This window comes from Dendropsophus ebraccatus, chromosome 9, assembly GCF_027789765.1.
Source record: "Dendropsophus ebraccatus isolate aDenEbr1 chromosome 9, aDenEbr1.pat, whole genome shotgun sequence".
Lineage (NCBI taxonomy): Eukaryota > Metazoa > Chordata > Amphibia > Anura > Hylidae > Dendropsophus > Dendropsophus ebraccatus.
The window spans coordinates 113,346,735-113,372,577 of NC_091462.1; the positions used below are offsets into that span (position 1 = coordinate 113,346,735).

General features: G+C 47.6%; 2 protein-coding genes across 5 annotated transcripts in view; one reads left to right on the forward strand and one right to left on the reverse strand.

Moving 5' to 3' along the window:
* The window catches only part of SEZ6L2 (seizure related 6 homolog like 2), a 56,990-nt gene extending 35,840 nt beyond the window's left edge, over nucleotides 1-21,150 (forward strand). Inside the window, exons 10-18 of one of the 2 annotated variants that reach the window (XM_069982266.1) lie at nucleotides 3,657-3,795; nucleotides 5,730-5,926; nucleotides 9,891-10,085; nucleotides 10,888-11,079; nucleotides 14,817-15,008; nucleotides 15,093-15,131; nucleotides 15,318-15,435; nucleotides 19,395-19,497; nucleotides 19,851-21,150. In XM_069982266.1, coding sequence (XP_069838367.1) covers nucleotides 3,657-3,795; nucleotides 5,730-5,926; nucleotides 9,891-10,085; nucleotides 10,888-11,079; nucleotides 14,817-15,008; nucleotides 15,093-15,131; nucleotides 15,318-15,435; nucleotides 19,395-19,497; nucleotides 19,851-19,880 — 1,205 coding nt within the window. In that variant the 3' untranslated portion in view covers nucleotides 19,881-21,150. Of the gene's footprint in view, nucleotides 1-3,656; nucleotides 3,796-5,729; nucleotides 5,927-9,890; nucleotides 10,086-10,887; nucleotides 11,080-14,816; nucleotides 15,009-15,092; nucleotides 15,241-15,317; nucleotides 15,436-19,394; nucleotides 19,498-19,850 lie in introns of those variants that run through there. The other variant, XR_011364472.1, reaches the window with a different exon arrangement.
* A 4,257-nt stretch (nucleotides 21,151-25,407) lies between these two features.
* The window catches only part of LOC138801585 (uncharacterized), a 16,327-nt gene continuing 15,891 nt past the window's right edge, over nucleotides 25,408-25,843 (reverse strand). For 2 of the 3 annotated variants that reach the window (XM_069984571.1, XM_069984570.1), the window contains exon 9: nucleotides 25,408-25,669. In XM_069984571.1, the coding sequence (XP_069840672.1) occupies nucleotides 25,544-25,669 (126 nt within the window). In that variant the 3' untranslated portion in view covers nucleotides 25,408-25,543. The other variant, XM_069984572.1, reaches the window with a different exon arrangement.

Below are 25,843 nucleotides of genomic sequence, written 5' to 3' on the forward strand. Positions count from 1 at the left end.
ACCCTATCCCATCATTACCCATAGTTATATATATATGTATATGTACAGTGTCCAGATAGATAGTGCTGTACAATGCCCAGATAAATAGTGCTGTATGGTGTCCAGATAAATGGTGCTGTACAGTGCCCAGATAAATAGTGCTGTACAGTGCCCAGATAAATAGTGCTGTATGGTGTCCAGATAAATAGTGCTGTACAATGCCCAGATAAATAGTGCTGTACGGTATCCAGATAAATAGTGCTGTACAGTGCCCAGATAAATAGTGCTGTATGGTGTCCAGATAAATGGTGCTGTACAGTGCCCAGATAAATAGTGCTGTACGGTATCCAGATAAATAGTGCTGTACAATGCCCAGATAAATAGTGCTGTACAGTGCCCAGATAAATAGGGCTGAATGGTGCCCAGATAGATAGTGCTGTAGAGTGCCCAGATAGATAGTGCTGTAGAGTGCCCAGATAGATAGTGCTTTACAGTGCCCAGATAGATAGTGCTGTACAGTGCCCAGATAAATAGTGTTGTATAGTGCCCAGATAAATAGTGTTGTATAGTGCCCAGATAAATAGTGTTGTACAGTGCCCAGATAAATAGTGCTGTACAGTGCCCAGATAAATAGTGTTGTACAATGCCCAGATAAATAGTGTTGTACAGTGCCCAGATAAATAGTGCTGTACAGTGCCCAGATAAATAGTGTTGTACAATGCCCAGATAAATAGTGTTGTACAGTGCCCAGATAAATAGTGTTGTACAATGCCCAGATAAATAGTGTTGTACAGTGCTCAGATAAATAGTGTTGTACAGTGCTCAGATAAATAGTGTTGTATAGTGCCCAGATAAATAGTGTTGTACAGTGCCCAGATAAATAGTGTTGTATAGTGCCCAGATAAATAGTGTTGTATAGTGCCCAGATAAATAGTGCTGTAAGATGTCCAAGATGTCTCTCTGTATCTTGCACCTCCATCACAGGTCACAGTACTGTACAGGAGTGGTGCTGCCCCCAGCTGGTGCAGTTACTCAGGTCTCATCGCCATCACCAGTCTTACTACACAGCGGGTCTTCTCAGCTGTCCAGACTCCTCAGGGGATGGGGGAGGGGACACTGGGTACGTGCCCAAAATCAGTGACTATCCTGCTTGATCTAGGACATGCTGGGGAGGGCGGGGCTGAGTGCAGGAGGCCGCGTCACATGACTGTTCTCAAATACTTCACTGTGTGCAGCGTGAGGGCGGGGCCAGGTTCCTCAGAAGTTTCTTAGCAATTTCCAGTTGCCATGGTAACTAATGTAGGGCTCCTGATTAACCCCTGCATGCCTGGAAAAGACGAAAGACCTGGGAGACAACTGACAGCTGAAGCTTTATATAAGGGGGTGTGCTTACTATCCTGTACCCCAAGTATCAGTGTGTCATTATCCTGTACCCCCAGTGTCACCATCCTGTACCCCAAGTATCATTATCCTGTACCCCAGGTATCAGTGTGTCATTATCCTGTACCCCAAATGTCACCCTCCTGTACCCCCAGTGTCTCTCTCCTGTACCCCCAGTGTTACCATCCTGTACCCCAAGTATCATTATCCTGTACCCCCAGTGTCACCATCCTGTACCCCAAGTATCATTATCCTGTACCCCCAGTGTCACCATCCTGTACCCCAAGTATCATTATCCTGTACCCCAAGTATCAGTGTGTCATTATCCTGTACCCCCAGTGTCTCTCTCCTGTACCCCCAGTGTCACCCTCCTGTACCCCCAGTCTCACCATCCTGTACCCCCAGTCTCACTCTCCTGTACCCCCCAGTGTCACTCTCCTGTACCCCCAGTGTCACCATCCTGTACCCCCAGTGTCACTCTCCTATACCCCCAGTGTCACCCTCCTGTACCCTGTGTCACTCCTGTACCCCCAATGTCACCCTCCTGTACCCCCAGTGTCACCCTCCTGTACCCCCAGTGTCACTCTCCTGTACCCCCAGTGTCACCCTTCTGTATCCCCAGTGTCAGTCTCCTGTACCCCAGTGTCACCATCCTGTACCCCCAGTCTCACTATCCTGTACCCCCAGTGTCACCCTTCTGTTTCCCCAGTGTCAGTCTCCTGTACCCCCCAGTGTCACCCTCCTGTACCCCCAGTGTCAGTCTCCTGTCCCCCCAGTCTCACTATCCTGTACCCCCAGTGTCACCCTCCTGTACTCCCAGTGTCACCCTCCTGTACCCCCAGTCTCACTATCCTGTACCCCCAGTCTCACCATCCTGTACCCCCAGTCTCACTCTCCTGTACCCCCCAGTGTCACTCTCCTGTACCCCCCAGTGTCACCCTCCTGTACCCCCAGTGTCACCATCCTGTACCCCCAGTGTCACCATCCTTTACCCCCAGTGTCACTTTCCTGTACTCCCAGTGTCACTATCCTTTACCCCCTGTGTCACTCCTGTACCCCCAATGTCACCCTCCTGTACCCTGTGTCACTCCTGTACCCTGTGTCACTCCTGTACCCCCAGTGTCACCCTCCTGTACCCCCAGTGTCACCCTCCTGTACCCTGTGTCACTCCTGTACCCTGTGTCACTCCTGTACCCCCAGTGTCACCCTCCTGTACCCCCAGTGTCACTCTCCTGTACCCCCAATGTCACCCTCCTGTACCCCCAGTGTCACCCTCCTGTACCCTGTGTCACTCCTGTACCCCCAGTGTCACCCTCCTGTACCCCCAGTGTCACCCTCCTGTACCCCCAGTGTCACTCTCCTGTACCCCCAGTGTCACCCTCCTGTACCCCAGTGTCACCCTCCTGTACCCCCAGTGTCACTATCCTGTACCCCCAGTCTCACTCTCCTGTACCCCCAGTCTCACTCTCCTGTACCCCCAGTGTCACCCTTCTGTTTCCCCAGTGTCAGTCTCCTGTACCCCCAGTGTCACCCTCCTGTACCCCCAGTGTCACCCTCCTGTACCCCCAGTCTCACTCTCCTGTCCCCCCAGTCTCACTATCCTGTACCCCCAGTGTCACCCTCCTGTACCCCCAGTGTCACTATCCTGTACCCCCAGTCTCACTCTCCTGTACCCCCAGTGTCACCCTCCTGTACCCCCAGTGTCACTCTCCTGTACCCCCAGTGTCACTCTCCTGTACCCCCAGTCTCACTCTCCTGTACCCCCAGTGTCACCCTCCTGTACCCCCAGTGTCACTCTCCTGTACCCCCAGTGTCACTCTCCTGTACCCCCAGTCTCACTCTCCTGTACCCCAGTGTCACCATCCTGTACCCCCAGTGTCACTCTCCTGTACCCCCAGTGTCTCTCTCCTGTACCCCCAGTGTCACCATCCTGTACCCCCAGTGTCTCTCTCCTGTACCCCCAGTGTCTCTTTCCTGTACCCCCAGTGTCACTCTCCTGTACCCCCAGTGTCACCCTCCTGTACCCCCAGTGTCACCCTCCTGTACCCCCAGTGTCACCCTCCTGTACCCCCAGTGTCACCCTCCTGTACCCCCAGTGTCACTCTCCTGTACCCCCAGTGTCACCCTCCTGTACCCCCAGTGTCACCATCCTGTACCCCCAGTGTCACTCTCCTGTACCCCCAGTGTCACCCTCCTGTACCCCCAATGTCACCATCCTGTACCCCCAGTGTCACTCTCCTGTACCCCAGCATTGGTATGATGTGTAATGTACAGTGTGATCTCTTCTTCTCCTGTAGCGCTGTGTGGCGGGGAGATCTCTGAACCGGCCGGGGTGATCCTGTCTCCTGATTGGCCACAGAACTACGCAAAGGGCCAGGACTGTGTGTGGGGGATCCATGTGCAGGAGGACCGGCGGGTGCTGCTGGAGATAGAGATGTGAGCACCTCCAATCATACACACTATATACATTATACACACTATATATCTATATACATTATACACACCATATACCTATATACATTATACACATCATATACCTATATACATTATACACATCATATACCTATATACATTATACACATCATATACCTATATACATTATACACACTATATACATTATACACATCATATACCTATATACATTATACACATCATATACCTATATACATTATACACATCATATACCTATATACATTATACACACTATATACATTATACACACTATATACCTATATACATTATACACATCATATACCTATATACATTATACACATCATATACCTATATACATTATACACACTATATACATTATACACACCATATACCTATATACATTATACACACTATATACCTATATACATTATACACATCATATACCTATATACATTATACACATCATATACCTATATACATTATACACATCATATACCTATATACATTATACACACTATATACATTATACACACCATATACCTATATACATTATACACACCATATACCTATATACATTATACACACTATATACCTATATACATTATACACACTATATACCTATATACGTTATACACACTATATACATTATACACATCATATACCTATATACATTATACACACTATATACCTATATACATTATACACACTATATACCTATATACATTATACACACCATATACCTATATACATTATACACACTATATACATTATACACATCATATACCTATATACATTATACACACCATATACCTATATACATTATACACACTATATACATTATACACATCATATACCTATATACATTATACACACTATATACCTATATACATTATACACACTATATACCTATATACATTATACACACTATATACCTATATACATTATACACACCATATACCTATATACATTATACACACTATATACATTATACACATCATATACCTATATACATTATACACACTATATACCTATATACATTATACACACCATATACCTATATACATTATACACACTATATACATTATACACATCATATACCTATATACATTATACACACCATATACCTATATACATTATACACACTATATACATTATACACATCATATACCTATATACATTATACACACTATATACCTATATACATTATACACACTATATACCTATATACATTATACACACTATATACCTATATACATTATACACACCATATACCTATATACATTATACACACTATATACATTATACACATCATATACCTATATACATTATACACACTATATACCTATATACATTATACACACCATATACCTATATACATTATACACACTATATACCTATATACATTATACACACTATATACCTATATACATTATACACACCATATACCTATATACATTATACACACCATATACCTATATACATTATACACACTATATACATTATACACATCATATACCTATATACATTATACACACTATATACCTATATACATTATACACATCATATACCTATATACATTATACACACTATATACCTATATACATTATACACATCATATACCTATATACATTATACACACTATATACCTATATACATTATACACATCATATACCTATATACATTATACACACTATATACCTATATACATTATACACACCATATACCTATATACATTATACACACAATGCACACATGGTACACTATACACACATGATACATTACACACATAACACACTATTCACACAATACACACACGATACATTACACACATAACACACTATACACACAATACACACATGATACATTACACACATCGCACACCTGATACCTGGTACCTTGCTGGTGATGTGACTATCTTCCCCCTGTGTATCCTGCAGACTGAACATCCGGCGCAGTGATGCCCTGACGGTGTATGACGGTGATGACCTGACAGCGCGGGTCCTGGGACAGTACATGGGTGTTCACCAGCGGTTTAACCTCTTCTCATCGGCCAATGACGTCACCCTGCAGTTCCAGTCTGACCCCAACGACCCCGTGTTCAGCCTGAGCCAAGGATTCATCATACACTTCAAAGGTAGAGACATTCCCCAGAGCATTGTGTGCGCTGCTCCTCCATCATGTCACCGCTTATACCCCAGTCACCGCTTATACCCCGGTCACCGCTTATACCCCGGTCACCTCTTATACCCCAGTCACCGCTTATATTACCCTGGTCACCTCTTATATTACCCTGGTCACCTCTTATACCCCGGTCACCTCTTATACCCCAGTCACCTCTTATACCCCAGTCACCTCTTATACCCCAGTCACCTCTTATACCCCGGTCACCTCTTATACCCCGGTCACCTCTTATACCCCGGTCACCTCTTATACCCCAGTCACCTCTTATACCCCGGTCACCTCTTATATTACCCTGGTCACCTCTTATATTACCTCGGTCACCTCTTATATTACCCTGGTCACCTCTTATATTACCATGGTCACCTCTTATACCCTGGTCACCTCTTATATTACCCCGGTCACCTCTTATACCCCAGTCACCGCTTATACCCCGGTCACCGCTTATACCCCGGTCACCTCTTATACCCCGGTCACCTCTTATATTACCCTGGTCACCTCTTATATTACCCCGGTCACCTCTTATATTACCCTGGTCACCTCTTATACCCTGGTCACCTCTTATATTACCCCGGTCACCTCTTATACCCCGGTCACCTCTTATATTACCCCGGTCACCTCTTATATTACCCTGGTCACCTCTTATATTACCCCGGTCACCTCTTATATTACCCCGGTCACCTCTTATATTACCCCGGTCACCTCTTATATTACCCTGGTCACCTCTTATATTACCATGGTCACCTCTTATACCCTGGTCACCTCTTATATTACCCCGGTCACCTCTTATACCCCGGTCACCGCTTATACCCCAGTCACCTCTTATACCCCGGTCACCTCTTATACCCCGGTCACCTCTTATACCCCGGTCACCTCTTATACCCCGGTCACCTCTTATACCCCGGTCACCTCTTATACCCCAGTCACCTCTTATACCCCGGTCACCTCTTATACCCCGGTCACCGCTTATACCCCGGTCACCGCTTATACCCCGGTCACCTCTTATACCCCGGTCACCTCTTATATTACCCCAGTCACCTCTTATACCCCGGTCACCTCTTATATTACCCCGGTCACCTCTTATATTACCCCGGTCACCTCTTATATTACCCCGGTCACCTCTTATATTACCCTGGTCACCTCTTATATTACCCTGGTCACCTCTTATATTACCATGGTCACCTCTTATACCCTGGTCACCTCTTATATTACCCCGGTCACCTCTTATACCCCGGTCACCTCTTATACCCCGGTCACCTCTTATATTACCCTGGTCACCTCTTATATTACCCCGGTCACCTCTTATACCCCGGTCACCTCTTATATTACCCCGGTCACCTCTTATATTACCCTGGTCACCTCTTATATTACCCCGGTCACCTCTTATACCCCAGTCACCTCTTATACCCCGGTCACCTCTTATACCCCAGTCACCTCTTATACCCCGGTCACCTCTTATACCCCGGTCACCGCTTATACCCCGGTCACCGCTTATACCCCGGTCACCTCTTATACCCCGGTCACCTCTTATATTACCCCAGTCACCTCTTATACCCCGGTCACCTCTTATATTACCCCGGTCACCTCTTATATTACCCCGGTCACCTCTTATATTACCCCGGTCACCTCTTATATTACCCCGGTCACCTCTTATATTACCCTGGTCACCTCTTATATTACCCTGGTCACCTCTTATATTACCATGGTCACCTCTTATACCCTGGTCACCTCTTATATTACCCCGGTCACCTCTTATACCCCGGTCACCTCTTATATTACCCCGGTCACCTCTTATATTACCCTGGTCACCTCTTATATTACCCCGGTCACCTCTTATACCCCGGTCACCTCTTATATTACCCCGGTCACCTCTTATATTACCCTGGTCACCTCTTATATTACCCCGGTCACCTCTTATACCCCAGTCACCTCTTATACCCCGGTCACCTCTTATACCCCAGTCACCTCTTATACCCCGGTCACCTCTTATACCCCGGTCACCGCTTATACCCCGGTCACCGCTTATACCCCGGTCACCTCTTATACCCCGGTCACCTCTTATATTACCCCAGTCACCTCTTATACCCCGGTCACCTCTTATATTACCCCGGTCACCTCTTATATTACCCCGGTCACCTCTTATATTACCCCGGTCACCTCTTATATTACCCTGGTCACCTCTTATATTACCCCGGTCACCTCTTATACCCCGGTCACCTCTTATATTACCCCGGTCACCTCTTATATTACCCCGGTCACCTCTTATATTACCCCGTCACCTCTTATATTACCCTGGTCACCTCTTATATTACCCTGGTCACCTCTTATACCCCGGTCACCTCTTAAATTACCCTGGTCACCTCTTATATTACCCCGGTCACCTCTTATACCCCGGTCACCTCTTATATTACCCCGGTCACCTCTTATATTACCCCGGTCACCTCTTATATTACCCCGGTCACCTCTTATACCCCAGTCACCTCTTATACCCCGGTCACCTCTTATACCCCAGTCACCTCTTATACCCCGGTCACCTCTTATACCCCGGTCACCGCTTATACCCCGGTCACCGCTTATACCCCGGTCACCTCTTATACCCCGGTCACCTCTTATATTACCCCAGTCACCTCTTATACCCCGGTCACCTCTTATATTACCCCGGTCACCTCTTATATTACCCCGGTCACCTCTTATATTACCCCGGTCACCTCTTATATTACCCTGGTCACCTCTTATATTACCCTGGTCACCTCTTATACCCCGGTCACCTCTTAAATTACCCTGGTCACCTCTTATATTACCCCGGTCACCTCTTATACCCCGGTCACCTCTTATATTACCCCGGTCACCTCTTATATTACCCTGGTCACCTCTTATATTACCCTGGTCACCTCTTATACCCCAGTCACCTCTTATACCCCGGTCACCTCTTATACCCCGGTCACCTCTTATACCCCGGTCACCGCTTATACCCCGGTCACCTCTTATATTACCCCAGTCACCTCTTATACCCCGGTCACCCCTTATATTACCCCGGTCACCTCTTATACCCCAGTCACCTCTTATACCCCGGTCACCTCTTATACCCCGGTCACCTCTTATACCCCGGTCACCTCTTATACCCCGGTCACCTCTTATACCCCGGTCACCCCTTATATTACCCCAGTCACCTCTTATACCCCGGTCACCGCTTATACCCCGGTCACCTCTTATACCCCGGTCACCTCTTATACCCCGGTCACCTCTTATATTACCCTGGTCACCTCTTATATTACCCTGGTCACCTCTTATACCCCGTGCACCCCTTATATTACCCCGGTCACCCCTTATATTACCCTGGTCACCTCTTATACTCCGGTCACCTCTTATATTACCCCGGTCACCCCCTATACCCTTGTCACCTCTTATATTACCCCGGTCACCTGTTATATTACCCCAGTCACCTCTTATATTACCCCGGTCACCTCTTATATTACCCCAGTCACCTCTTATATTACCCTGGTCACCTCTTATATTACCCTGGTCACCTCTTATATTACCTCGGTCACCTGTTATATTACCCCAGTCACTTCTTATATTACCCCAGTCACCTCTTATATTACCCCAGTCACCCCTTATATTACATCGGTCATCTCATATATTACCCCGGTCACCTCTTACATTACCCTGGTCACCTCGTATACAGTATCTAGTTAGGCCTTAGGGCACATCCCCTGCTGCAGTGCATTGGGGGAGATGTAGTGTTTACAGCTCAGCACTGACAATGGACATTGACAGAACTCTGAATACAGCTCCGGCTGTGACCTGAGTGTAGGATGCATTCTCCAGGTATTAGTGACTGAGGGACGTCACCCTGCTGGGGTACTGTGTTCTTTCCATGTGACATCCAAATAGCTCCAGATATTTCCTCTTCCCCCTAGAGGTGCCACGGAACGACACGTGCTCGGCTTTACCCGAAATACAGTCCGGCTGGAAGACGTCCTCACACCCTGATCTCATCCGGGGCACAGTGGTTACCTATCAGTGTGAACCTGGCTATGACATCATCGGATCAGACATCCTAACCTGCCAATGGGACCTGTCCTGGAGCAATGCCCCTCCCACCTGCGAGAAAAGTGAGTATGCAGAGCCAGCCAGTCACTGAGAGGGGTCCTAACAGGAGCAGGGGCCCCTCACACTGCTATACACCATCCATAACCACTATACACTATCTATCATCACTATACACCATCCATCACCACTATACACCATCCATCACCACTATACACCATCACCACTATACACCATCCATCACCACTATACACCATCACCACTATACACCATCCATCACCACTATACACCATCCATCACCACTATACACCATCACCACTATACACCATCCATCACCACTATACACCATCCATCACCACTATACACCATCCATCACCACTATACACCATCCATCACCACTATACACCATCACCACTATACACCATCCATCACCACTATACACCATCAATCATCACTATACACCATCACCACTATACACCATCCATCACCATTATACACCATCCATCACCACTATACACCATCACCACTATACACCATCCATCACCACTATACACCATCACCACTATACACCATCCATCATCACTATACACCATCACCACTATACACCATCCATCACCACTATACACCATCCATCATCACTATACAACATCACCACTATACACCATTACTATACACCATCTATCATCACTATACATTATCATTATACACCATTACTATACACCATCCATCATCACTATACACCATTACCATTATACACCATCCATCATCACTATACACCATTCATCATCACTAAACACCATCACTATACACCATCCATCATCACTATACACCATCACACACCAGTGCTGACAGTCCCTCTCTCTACAGTCCTGAACTGTGCAGATCCTGGGGAGATCGCCAATGGCGTCCGTAGGGCGTTTGATCCCCGCTTCCCCATTGGTTCTCATGTCCACTATTCCTGCAATGAGGGTTACACGCTGGAGGGAAGCGAAATCCTGACCTGCTACAACCGAGACACCGGGACCCCCAAATGGAGCGACAGGATCCCCAAATGTGTCTGTAAGTGACGCTGCCTCTACAGGAGTGTGAGGAGTATATAGCCAGCTACATCAGGTGTATACAGGAGTGTGAGGAGTATATAGCCAGCTACATGAGGTGTATACAGGAGTGTGAGGAGTATATAGCCAGCTACATGAGGTGTATACAGCAGTGTGAGGAGTATATAACCAGCTACATCAGGTGTATACAGGAGTGTGAGGAGTATATAGAGAGCCAGCTACATCAGGTGTATACAGCAGTGTGAGGAGTATTTAACCAGCTACATCAGGTGTATACAGGAGTGTGAGGAGTATATAACCAGCTACATCAGGTGTATACAGCAGTGTGAGGAGTATATAACCAGCTACATCAGGTGTATACAGGAGTGTGAGGAGTATATAACCAGCTACATCAGGTGTATACAGGAGTGTGAGGAGTATATAACCAGCTACATCAGGTGTATACAGCAGTGTGAGGAGTATTTAACCAGCTACATCAGGTGTATACAGGAGTGTGAGGAGTATATAACCAGCTACATCAGGTGTATACAGGAGTGTGAGGAGTATATAGAGAGCCAGCTACATCAGGTGTATACAGGAGTGTGAGGAGTATATAGCCAGCTACATCAGGTGTATACAGGAGTGTGAGGAGTATATAACCAGCTACATCAGGTGTATACAGGAGTGTGAGGAGTATATAACCAGCTACATCAGGTGTATACAGGAGTGTGAGGAGTATATAACCAGCTACATCAGGTGTATACAGGAGTGTGAGGAATATAAACCCAGCTACATCAGGTGTATACAGGAGTGTGAGGAGTATATAACCAGCTACATCAGGTGTATACAGGAGTGTGAGGAGTATATAACCAGCTACATCAGGTGTATACAGGAGTGTGAGGAGTATATAACCAGCTACATCAGGTGTATACAGGAGTGTGAGGAGTATATAACCAGCTACATCAGGTGTATACAGGAGTGTGAGGAATATATAACCAGCTACATCAGGTGTATACAGGAGTGTGAGGAGTATATAACCAGCTACATCAGGTGTATACAGGAGTGTGAGGAGTATATAGAGAACCAGCTACATCAGGTGTATACAGGAGTGTGAGGAGTATATAGAGAGCCAGCTACATCAGGTGTATACAGGAGTGTGAGGAGTATATAACCAGCTACATCAGGTGTATACAGGAGTGTGAGGAGTATATAGAGAGCCAGCTACATCAGGTGTATACAGGAGTGTGAGGAGTATATAGAGAGCCAGCTACATCAGGTGTATACAGGAGTGTGAGGAGTATATAACCAGCTACATCAGGTGTATACAGGAGTGTGAGGAGTATATAACCAGCTACATCAGGTGTATACAGGAGTGTGAGGAGTATATAGAGAGCCAGCTACATCAGGTGTTTACAGGAGTGTGAGGAGTATATAACCAGCTACATCAGGTGTATACAGCAGTGTGTGGAGTATATAGAGAGCCAGCTACATCAGGTGTATACAGGAGTGTGAGGAGTATATAGAGAGCCAGCTACATTAGGTGTATACAGGAGTATAAGGAGTATATAGAGAGCCAGCTACATCAGGTGTATACAGGAGTATAAGGAGTATATAGAGAGCCAGCTACATCAGGTGTATACAGGAGTGTGAGGAGTATATAACCAGCTACATCAGGTGTATACAGGAGTGTGAGGAGTATATAGAGAGCCAGCTACATCAAGTGTATACAGGAGTGTGAGGAGTATATAGAGAGCCAGCTACATCAGGTGTATACAGGAGTGTGAGGAGTATATAACCAGCTACATCAGGTGTATACAGGAGTGTGAGGAGTATATAACCAGCTACATCAGGTGTATACAGGAGTGTGAGGAGTATATAGAGAGCCAGCTACATCAGGTGTATACAGGAGTGTGAGGAGTATATAACCAGCTACATCAGGTGTATACAGGAGTGTGAGGAGTATATAACCAGCTACATCAGGTGTATACAGGAGTGTGAGGAGTATATAGAGAGCCAGCTACATCAGGTGTTTACAGGAGTGTGAGGAGTATATAGAGAGCCAGCTACATGAGGTGTATACAGGAGTATAAGGAGTATATAGAGAGCCAGCTACATGAGGTGTATACAGGAGTATAAGGAGTATATAGAGAGCCAGCTACATGAGGTGTATACAGCAGTGTGAGGAGTATATAGAGAGCCAGCTACATCAGGTGTTTACAGCAGTGTGAGGAGTATATAGAGAGCCAGCTACATGAGGTGTATACAGGAGTATAAGGAGTATATAGAGAGCCAGCTACATGAGGTGTATACAGGAGTATAAGGAGTATATAGAGAGCCAGCTACATGAGGTGTATACAGCAGTGTGAGGAGTATATAGAGAGCCAGCTACATCAGGTGTATACAGGAGTGTGAGGAGTATATAGAGAGCCAGCTACATCAGGTGTATACAGGAGTATATAGAGAGCAGCCGCCTCATTGTATATGGAGATCCCCCTGTGTATAATGTGTACGTTGTTGTCAGGTGGATGGGGCTTTGTGTTATCAGACATGTCCAGCAGTGGGCGCTGTGCAGGTTGTCTGGATACTTTGACCTCTGCAGGTATCACACAATGAACAGACTTGCAGGTTGTATTTTTAGCTGATGATTCCCGGACGTCCTCCTCACATGCAGCATCTGGACGGCCGCCATCACTCTGACCTTGGTCGTCCTGTTTCTGCAGCTTTTTTGTCAGGCACCTGAGTCATCTCTCCACCTGTCTGGGCCCATTGTGTGTTACAGGCGCCCACTAGTGGCTATCTGCACCTGTCTGGGCTCATTGTGTGTTACAGGCGCCCTCTAGTGGTTATCTGCACCCGTCTGGGCTCATTGTGTGTTACAGGCGCCCTCTAGTGGTTATCTGTACCTGTCTGGGCCCATTGTGTGTTACAGGCGCCCTCTAGTGGTTATCTGCACCTGTCTGGGCTCACTGTATGTTACAGGCGCCCTCTAGTGGCTATCTGCACCTGTCTGGGCTCATTGTGTGTTACAGGCGCCTTCTAGTGGTTATCTGCACCTGTCTGGGCTCACTGTGTGATACAGGCGCCCTCTAGTGGTTATCTGCACCCGTCTGCACTCTCTGTGTGATACAGGCACCCTCTAGTGGTTATCTGCACCTGTCTGGGCTCACTGTGTGTTAGCGGCGCCCTCTAGTGGTTATCTGCACCCGTCTGCACTCTCTGTGTGATACAGGCGCCCTCTAGTGGCTATCTGCACCTGTCTGGGCTCACTGTGTGTTAGCGGCGCCCTCTAGTGGTTATCTGCACCTGTCTGGGCTCACTGTGTGTTAGCGGCACCCTCTAGTGGTTATCTGCACCTGTCTGGGCTCACTGTGTGTTAGCGGCACCCTCTAGTGGTTATCTGCACCTGTCTGGGCTCACTGTGTGTTAGCGGCACCCTCTAGTGGTTATCTGCACCTGTCTGGGCTCACTGTGTGTTAGCGGCACCCTCTAGTGGCTATCTGCACCTGTCTGCGCTCTCTGTGTGCTAGTGGCGCCCTCTAGTGGCTATCTGCACCTGTCTGCGCTCTCTGTGTGCTAGTGGCGCCCTCTAGTGGTTTCTGGGCTCACTGTGTGCTAGCGGCGCCCTCTAGTGGCTATCTGCGGTACAGTAAATTCCCTGCTGCCTGATCTCAGCATATTACAGCTCATTGGGGGATATTACAGGGATATTTAGTGAAATCCTCCTTAGAATTAGCGGCTAATCCGGGATTGTCTCCTCAGTGAAGTACGAGCCGTGTCTGAACCCCGGCGTCCCTGAGAACGGCTACCAGACCCTGTATAAGCACCACTACCAGGCCGGGGAGGCGCTCCGCTTCTTCTGCTATGAGGGCTTTGAGCTGATCGGTGAGGTGACTATCATCTGTGTCCCCGGACATCCTTCCCAGTGGACGAACCAGCCTCCTCTCTGCAAAAGTAAGTGAACCCTGACCTGCTGTCTGTCTGTGGTGATGCATTGTGGGAGATGTAGTGTGCACTGACCTCTTCTTCTCCGTCTAGTTGCCTATGAGGAGCTGCTGGATGACAGGAAGCTTGAAGGTGTGAGCTAGCGGCTGTGTGTGTTGTGTCACCCCAGTGATGTCATCACCACCATTCCCCTTTGTCTTGTTTCATCCATTACCATCATCATCTCCTTCATGTCTATGAGGTTGGTGGTCCCGACATCTACAGTAAGTATGTGCCCCCTGTCTAGGTACGTAACAAGCTTTCTTCTTCTACCACCAGTGGCCCAGACCACAGACCCCTCCCACCAGATGGAGGGCGGCAACATTGCCCTGGCGATCTTCCTGCCCATCATCCTGGTCATCCTGCTGATAGGTGGAATCTACATCTATTACACCAAGTGAGTGGAGTCTATAGGTATTAAAGGGTAACTCCATCTCCTTCCATCATAGCCCTCCCACCCTGCCTACTCCCCTCCCACAGCACTCCTGCCCTCCTCCCTGTTTAGCACAAGGTAGCATGCCGTAAAAGACCTCAGGGGTAACCCAGGGGCTGCAGATGTTCTAGGCAGGAGCTAGGATGCTGCGGTACCCCTGCAGCCCAGGGACCGGAGTGGTAGGTAGTCCTCCCTGGGACCAAACACATGTCTGTTCCTCAGATCCTGAGGTCGCTTGACGCAGGATTGGACAGAACTGGGGGAAGACGTTTGGCAGGGCTGTGATAGGCCGAGAGGCAGGGAGGGGGCTGACAAACCATGTCCCCAGCAGGTGGCAGACCGTGCTGGATAACATACACATACACTCAGCAGCAGTGCCACCCTACATGCACTCAGCAGCAGTGCCACCTTTCATACACATACACTCAGCGGCAGTGCCACCCTACATACACTCAGCGGCAGTGCCACCTTACATACACTCAGCAGCAGTGCCACCCTACATACACTTAGCAGCAGTGCCACCTTACATACACTCAGCGGCAGTGCCACCCTACATACACTCAGCGGCAGTGCCACCCTACATGCACATACACTCAGCAGCAGTGCCACCCTACATACACTCAGCAGCAGTGCCACCCTACATACACTCAGCAGCAGTGCCACCCTACATACACTTAGCAGCAGTGCCACCTTACATACACTCAGCGGCAGTGCCACCCTACATGCACATACACTCAGCAGCAGTGCCACCCTACATACACTCAGAGGCAGTGCCACCCTACATGTACATATACTCAGCAGCAGTGCCACCCTACATACACTCAGCGGCAGTGCCACCCTACATACACATACACTCAGCGGCAGTGCCACCCCACATACACATACACTCAGCGGCAGTGCCACCCTACATACACATACACTCAGCAGCAGTGCCACCCTACATACACTTAGCAGCAGTGCCACCTTACATACACTCAGCGGCAGTGCCACCCTACATACACATACACTCAGCAGCAGTGCCACCCTACATACACATACACTCAGCAGCAGTGCCACCCTACATACACTCAGCGGCAGTGCCACCATACATACACTCAGCGGCAGTGCCACCCTACATACACTCAGCAGCAGTGCCACCCTACATACACATACACTCATCGGCAGTGCCACCCTACATACACTCAGCGGCAGTGCCACCCTACATACACTCAGCAGCAGTGCCACCCTACATACACTCAGCGGCAGTGCCACCTTACATACACTCAGCAGCAGTGCCACCCTACATACACTCAGCGGCAGTGCCACCCTACATACACTCAGCAGCAGTGCCACCCTACATACACATACACTCAGCGGCAGTGCCACCCTACATACACTCAGCGGCAGTGCCACCTTACATACACATACACTCAGCGGCAGTGCCACCCTACTTACACTCAGCGGCAGTGCCACCCTACATACACTCAGCAGCAGTGCCACCCTACATACACATACACTCAGCGGCAGTGCCACCCTACATACACTCAGCAGCAGTGCCACCCTACATACACTCAGCAGCAGTGCCACCCTACATACACATACACTTAGCGGCAATGCCACCCTACATACACTCAGCAGCAGTGCCACCCTACATACACATACACTCAGCAGCAGTGCCACCTTACATACACTCAGCAGCAGTGCCACCCTACACACACATACTCAGCAACAGTGCCACCCTACATACACTCAGCAGCAGTGCCACCCTACATACACATACACTCAGCAGCAGTGCCACCCTACATACACATACACTCAGCAGCAGTGCCACCTTACATACACATACACTCAGCAGCAGTACCACCTTACATACACATACACTCAGCAGCAGTGCCACCCTACATACACATACACTCAGCGGCAGTGCCACCCTACATACACTCAGCGGCAGTGCCACCCTACATACACATACACTCAGCAGCAGTGCCACCCTACATACACATACACTCAGCAGCAGTGCCACCCTACATACACATACACTCAGCAGCAGTGCCACCCTACATACACTCAGCGGCAGTACCATCTTACATACACTCAGCAGCAGTGCCACCTTACATACACTCAGCGGCAGTGCCACCCTACATACACTCAGCAGCAGTGCCACCCTACATACACATACACTCAGCAGCAGTGCCACCTTACATACACTCAGCGGCAGTGCCACCCTACATACACTCAGCAGCAGTGCCACCCTACATACACTCAGCGGCAGTACCACCTTACATACACTCAGCAGCAGTGCCACCCTACATACACTCAGCGGCAGTACCACCTTACATACACTCAGCAGCAGTGCCACCTTACATACACATACTCAGCAGCAGTGCCACCCTACTTGCACTTAGCAGCAGTGCCACCCTACATACACTTAGCAGCAGTGCCACCTTACATACACATACTCAGCAGCAGTGCCACCCTACTTGCACTTAGCAGCAGTGCCACCCTACATACACTTAGCAGCAGTGCCACCCTACATACACTTAGCAGCAGTGCCACCTTACATACACTCAGCGGCAGTGCCACCCTACATACACTTAGCAGCAGTGCCACCTTACATACACTCAGCAGCAGTGCCACCCTACATACACTCAGCAGCAGTGCCACCCTACATACACATACACTCAGCAGCAATACCACCTTACATACACATACACTCAGTGGCAATGCCACCCTACATACACATACACTCAGCAGCAGTGTCACCCTACATACACATACACTCAGCGGCAGTGCCACCCTACATACACTCAGCAGCAGTGCCACCCTACATACACTTACACTCAGCAGCAGTGCCACCCTACATACACATACACTCAGCAGCAGTGCCACCCTACATACACTCAGCGGCAGTACCACCTTACATACACTCAGCAGCAGTGCCACCTTACATACACATACTCAGCAGCAGTGCCACCCTACTTGCACTTAGCAGCAGTGCCACCCTACATACACTTAGCATCAGTGCCACCTTACGTACACTCAGCAGCAGTGCCACCCTACATACACATACACTCAGCAGCAATGCCACCTTACATACACATACACTTAGTGGCAATGCCACCCTACATACACATACACTCAGCAGCAGTGCCACCTTACATACACTCAGCAGCAGTGCCACCCTAAATACACTCAGCAGCAGTGCCACCCTACATACACATATACTAAGCAGCAGTGCCACCCTAAATACACTCAGCAGCAGTGCCACCCTACATACACATATACTAAGCAGCAGTGCCACCCTACATACACTCAGCAGCAGTGCCACCCTACATACACATACACTAAGCAGCAGTGCCACCCTACATACACATACACTAAGCAGCAGTGCCACTTTAACCTGCTGATATGTCCCTATAGCCCATGGGGCACTGAGGATAAAGGGACGTTTCTTCCCTTCATTCTCTGTGCTGTTTGCGGGATATTTTTAGGTTATTTTATATGCTAATAAGTGTTTTGGCGCACTAGGGTGGGGCTACCACCCTCAGTGCACCAACCCGCCCCAGCGGATTATAGTCAGATCAGAGCGGGCAGGCAGGTGCGGACCCGTGCATTGAGGGTGGTAGCCCCTCCCCCAGTGCACCAAAATGCCTCATTAGTATATAAAATAACTTAATAATAATATAATTATATATATATATATATATATATATATATATATATATATATATATATATATATAATGTTAATAATAATAACAACCAAAAATGGCTCTGAGGTTCAGGGTTAGACACGTCCCTTCTTCCCCAGCGCCCCGTGTAGGGACATTTCAGCAGGTTAGATGCTTCTAGTTTCCCTATAAGCGCCTTCTGTTTCAGAGATCACAAGTGTCCAATATGGCGGACAGCTCTTAACCGTGACTCTGTGGTGTTTTTCTCCCACAGGTTTCAAGGCAAGTCTCTGTTTGGATTTTCCTTCCCGGCCTCCCATTCCTACAGCCCCATCACTGTGGAGTCCGACTTCAACAACCCATTATACGAGGCTGGGGTGAGTGCGCCAACACCACACCATTCACTAACATGAGTGACTGACGTGGCAGTGTAACCCTAGCCTACACCTCTGCCAGGATCGGAAATGGTAAAGCTTATGGCGTCATATGATATTAAACCTGTGACACATAAAATACAAAGATGGCCAGATGGCCGACCATTGGGGAAGCCAATGCTTAGCGATCCCTCCTAAAAGCATTACAGATGGTATAAGCCATTACAGTGAGGCAATTATCCAGGGGCTGAACCATCAACATATACGGGTGCCATTGCTGCCTATTCAGGGGCCTGGGAAAGCTGGGTGACACTCTCTAGGCAGCCCATATCTAATGACATCTCTTTCTCTTTTAGGATACCCGGGAATATGAAGTGTCGATTTGAAGATGGGTTTCATCTTGGGTTCGGCTATGGGCGGGTGGGGGTATACACGAGGAGGGATATATCAGATTATACACAGATCGAGGGTCTTACTTTACAGATTGCAATCACAAGCTGCACAGTCCCTCACCCTGCGATCGTCCATCATGTGATCTGTCACCATCACCCACAGAGTTCTAAACACTTAGGGTTGGGGGGAGGGGAGGGGCTTTAATCTGTGCCCGTGTCGCTGTTAAGAAGCCAGGCCGCCATCTTGAGGGAGGATCCCAATGGCCGCCGGCTCTCTGTAATAGCACAGTAACAGACGGACACTGGCAGAAAAGCGAAATATTGTATTATAGCCGTTATTTATTTCCAGATTAACAATATCGTTTCGTGTCGCCGGCGCTCCGGCACCTCACGCTTCTTACTCTCCATCCGCTAAATTATTGTGGTTGTAATATATATATATATATATATATATATATATATATATATATATATATATGTATATGAGATTTCTTTTACGTTTTAATGTCCGCGTTCATCAGGACGGGTATTTTAGTTTATATTTTGTCGCACGGCTACGGGGGAGGCGTGTCTATTTTGAATGACCCCCCTTTTTACGAAATAAGAAAATTGTAGAAATGTAGAAAAAAAAAAAAAAAAAGAAAAGAAAAATCAGGGATTTATTTGAACTATACATAAAAAATATAAAAAAAAGTGAAAAAAGAAAAAAACACAAAAAAAACTACTTCCTTCTTGGTCTCCAAGAAAATGGCCGCCCTTGTTCAGCTCCAGAAAGGCTTCTTAGTGTCAGGTGACTCGTCTGTTTAAAACTCTGTGCCTTCACCCCCTGCCATCTCTCATTAACCCATGATGTGACCTCCCACCCTTGTAAATGTCATTTGTGCCAAAGTAATACTGCAATGTCTGTGCTCTAGCGGGAGCCGCTCATGTCGCCGCCGCCGTCACATACTCCAGCACCCAGGGGCTCCTCGGGGGGCCCGGATGTGTTCACCCCACTCCAGCATCGTCGCTGTTGTCGCCATTTCCTAGAAGGGATGAGAGTGACGGCTCCGGCGCCCATCACATCTTCTGTCTGTCTCTCTTTTCCTTCTTGAGTTAATTTCACTTTGTCCGGGAGCATTGAACATGGCCGCCGTCCATGGTGGAGTATTGAGAAATGTTGAACGCTCCCTCCGTGCTGGCCGTCTGTGTCACTTCCAGCTCCGCTTCTCAAACTGGCTTTATTTTCAGGCAATAAAGAGCGAGATTTGTAAAAAAAATATAAAAATAAAGGATGTTTTCTCTGTTTTCTTATTATGGGGACTGAAGGCGGCCATAGTGTGGGCAGGCCTGAAGCCTCTTGTTTATTTACAAGGAATCAGTAAGATTGATGACATCATTGAAGCTGACAAAATGGCCGCCACTATGTTCCCTTCTTATCTATTCCTTGTACCCAGCTGTAGTAAAAATACAACTCCTATCATGCCCTGACAGCCAACAGCTTGTGGACACAGTGCTTTATACAGTGGGCTCCATATATCAGTACTGTCTAAGAAGAAGATTGGCCTTAGTGCCCGTAACAACCAGAGAGCAATTTAAAGGGGGTTCCAGTGCTACAAAAACATGGTCACTTTCTTCCAGAGACAGCACCACTCTTGTCTCCAGTTTAGTGCAGGTTTTGTAATTCCATTCCATTGATGTGAATGGAGCTTAAAGGAGAAGTCCGGCATAATTTTTTATTAAAATATTGTGTTGCCCCCCAAAAGTTATACAGATCCCCAATATACACTTATTACGGGAAATGCTTATAAAGTGCTTTTTTCCCTGCACTTACTAATGCATCAAGGCTTCACTTCCTGGATAACATGGTGATGTCACTTCCTGGATAGATTGGTGATGTCACGACCCGACTCCCAGAGCTGTGCGGGCTGTGGCTGCTGGAGAGGATGATGGCAGGGGGACACTGAGGGACACAGGATACTGGAGAGACACTGAGCATCCCTCTGCCATCATCCTCTCCAGCAGCCACAGCCCGGACAGCTCTGGGAGTCGGGTCGTGACATCACCAATCTATCCAGGAAGTGACATCACCCTTTTATCCAGGAAGTGACATCACCATGTTATCCAGGAAGTGACATCACCATGTTATCCAGGAAGTGACATCACCATGTTATCCAGGAAGTGAAGCCTTGATGCAGTAGTAAGTGCAGGGAAAAAAGCACTTTATAAGCATTTCCCACAATAAGTGTATATTGGTGATTTGAGTAACTTTTCGGGGGCAATACAATACTTTAATAACAATTTTTGCCGGACTTCTCTTTTAAAGGGGTTATCCAGCTCTACAAAAACATGGCCACTTTCCCCCCTCCCTTGTCTCCAGATTGGGTGGAATTTCAAACTCAGTTCCATTGAAGTAAATGGAGCTTAAAGGGGTTATCCAATGCTACAAAAACATGGCCACTTTCTTTCAGAGACAACAAGACTCTTGTCTCCAGTTCAGGTGCGTTTTGCAATTAAGCTCCATTCACTTCAATGGAACTGAGCAGCAAAACCCCGCCCAAGCTGGAGACAAGAACGGTGCTGTCTCTGGAAGAAAGTGGCCATGTTTTTGTAGCGTTGGATAACCTCTTTAATTGCAAACCACACCTGAACTGGAGAGAAGAGAGGGGGAAAAGTAGCCATGTTTTTGTAGCACTGGATAACCCCTTTAATCGCAAACCGCACCTGACCTGGAGACAAGAGTGGTGCTGTCTCTGGGAGAAAGTGGTCATGTTTTTGTAGCGCTGGATAAGCCCTTTAAAGGGGGTTTCCAACACTCATGTTGATGGTCTATCCTTATAGGGGTCCGATTAACAACATTCCCGTGACTACATTCATTGTGCAGCCACTGGCACAGAAACTTACCAGTTTTGGTGCCCATTATTAAGGGGCGATTCAGGTCTCTTTCTGCCTAGTACAGCACCACTGTAATTAAGATAGGCTCTGAATACTTTATAGGCTTCTTTGTGTGACTTGACTGACTTGTAGGGGAGTTGGGGGGCTACCAAGGGAACCGTCTATGCAGTGCAGAACTCTGCCAGGGTGACCCAATACTTCATAGAAGAAACCCGTACTTATAGTTTAGAGAATATCACCTCATGCCGGAAGAGATCACAGAGTGCCAGATCCAGGCGCACGGGCCACGGGCTTGAACAACCAGATGTAGCTAACTAACCTGTCAAGGCTGGGCAAACAATAGTGTGGTATTTCAGCTATATCTACTCCAACAGACTAAGGATAGTCCGGACAGCTGAAGAAACTTAAGAGAACGTGGTCACCCCAGATATAGACAAGGTTGATTCCCCTTTGGTGGTAGTTACCCCCCTTAGGACTCTAGGTGGACATGACTGGATGTGATAAGTGTAGAAACCACAAATGGGTCCTGGCCTGCAGGCCAGGCTCTGGAAGAATCTCCTTAATAGTGTCTAATCAACCACCACCAAAACCAATGTTACTTCAAAATGCATAGTCCTGACTGGGCAGGAACAATCTAGAAGGCCCTAACCTTGGCCTGTGATAAGTAGAGACAGTGTTAGGGCTCGTTCCCACTGAGCAAAAGCAGCTGAATTTCTGCGCTGAATCAGCGCAGAAATTTCAGCCGTTAAAATAGGTGCAGAGCTAATTTCCATTGTGTTGAATGGAAATTCTGCTCTGCAGTTCACACAGTGGAATTTCCGCACTGAACTAATCCGCTTTCCGCCAGAAGAATGAACATGTTCATTCTTCCGCTAGCGGAAGCCTATACAAATCAATGGGGCTCTGATTTTCTGTTTCAGCGCGGAATACAAGCGTATTCAGCGCGGAATACAAGCGTAATACAAGCAGAAATTACTCGCTGAATCAGCGCGGAAATGGGGAAAAGGGGGGGGGAGGATTCTAGTATATATTCTGGTATAGTCTAGTTTACTCACCAAATACTCGCTGAATTTCAGCGCTGAATGCATGCGGATTCCTCGAATATTCCGCGCTGAATTTGTCAAGAGCTGATTACGAGCTGAACACTTTCCTAGCAGAATACGCAGGGATTCTGCTTACATTCTGCTTATATTCTGCTCGGAATTCAGCGTCAGTTGATTTCAGGCGGAAATATTTCCTTGCGTAATCCGCTCCTTTTGCTCTGTGTGAACGTAGCCTATGGTCTCATAAATAGTGGCAAACATAGGACTACAAACAGGGGCGTAACTAGATATGGCTGGGCCCCATAGCAAACTTTTGCTTGGGGCCCCCCGACTGACCACCAAGCTGTCAAGTATAGTCAAAACTGCAAGCGCTGGTCAAGAACGCTTGCAGGTAAAGGGACATTTGCAGAACCCTGGAGGCCTGCTTGGCCAGCTGGTGCTTCAAATGATGACAGTTTAGGGGGCCCAGTGTATTACAGGAGCAGGCCTTCGGGGGGGCCCCCTGATGCAGTGGTCCCCGTAGCAGTCGCTATGGCTGCTACAGTGGTAGATACGGCCCTGACTACAAACTACATTTCCCATCATGCCTGGACAGCCAAAGCTTTGGCTGACCAGGCATGATGGAATTGTAGTTTTGCAATAGCTGGGGGTGAAAGATTCCCCATCTCTGCCTTAAACCATCAGCAACACAATATTATGGGAATTTCTCGACCCCTGTGGACTGTTAGGAGGAAAAGTACAATAAATACACTGCCAACACTCCACCCCCTTGTCTAATTTTGTAGAATGTAGACTGAGATTCTGATGATTTAAAATGTAAAGCCTATATTCCCCTTGTGACCTATCAGCAGCACAGTGTTATTGGGAATTCCCCTAGGGAGAGATGTCCTGCACTGATGACAGGCCAGAGCCTCTGATGCAGTGTGAACACAGCCTAAGGACCCTATTACATGAAACAATAATCTGCTGGATCAGGCCATTTTAGCAGATCATTTGTGTGTAATAAAGACAACGATCATCGGCTGATTGTGTCTTTTGGTCCTGACCTAAAGTCATTGGCCGCCGGGCGCACAACACTAATAGTAATGCACAGCCGCCGGCTGATAAATGTGTAGACAAAATAAACTGTATGTACCTCTCTGCGCCTCCTGATATCCTGATTTCCGTCAGGGGAATCAAACCCAGGAAAACTGTTGCTGGTTTTTGCACAGATGATTTACCCTGAGACCACAGCTCCAACAGAAAGGCATGAAGATTCAACTATATGTGATTGCAGATCAGTCCTGTGTTTGAAGTTTATGACTGACAGTGTGAGTGAGCATGAGACCGGGCAGCATTGATTATTCATGAAGAGGCGAAAGCAGTGATGAGGTGTGCCAGAGTGCGGCACAAGCACTGAGCCACAACTCCTCTTTGACTCTTCATTACAGTAGAGGACCAGAGATTCTGTTAAGCTGTGACTAGTCACGGTTCCGCCTTCCAGCACGCTCTGCATGGGTGATTGACAGGCAAAGTCAATCATTTGTGCCGCTTAATCCCCTTTAAAGTGGACATTTTGTTGGTAAAGTTGTGTCCTCTACTTCAGAACACGTTTTATTGAGGGGCACTAAATAAAACATTCTTGACTTTTATTTTCCACTTCGGGTAAAAATACAATAGAAATCAGCAAGATGGTGCAGATGCCATAAAACGGAGAGTCCTGAGGCAATTAACAAAGGATGGGGGGGGGGGGGGGGCGGCTCAGATGGGGATGGGGCTCTGCTCCTGCTTCCCTAGAGGAGAATGGAGGACGGCGGGGCGGATGGGCTGCAGCACCTTCTGGGAATCCACCTTCCCGGACGCCATCTGATTGAGGAGCTCGTCCACCTGAAAAAGGGGCGGTGCTGGTTATAAAGCGGACGATGGGGGCGGAGAATAGTCTGTATACCATGTTTCTGATACAAAGGCCCAGACCCTCTGCTAAGTTACACTATAACATTCTGCTGCTACCAATAGGCGAGCATCTATTACCGATTTCCTTGGGGTCTGTACAGTTCTACA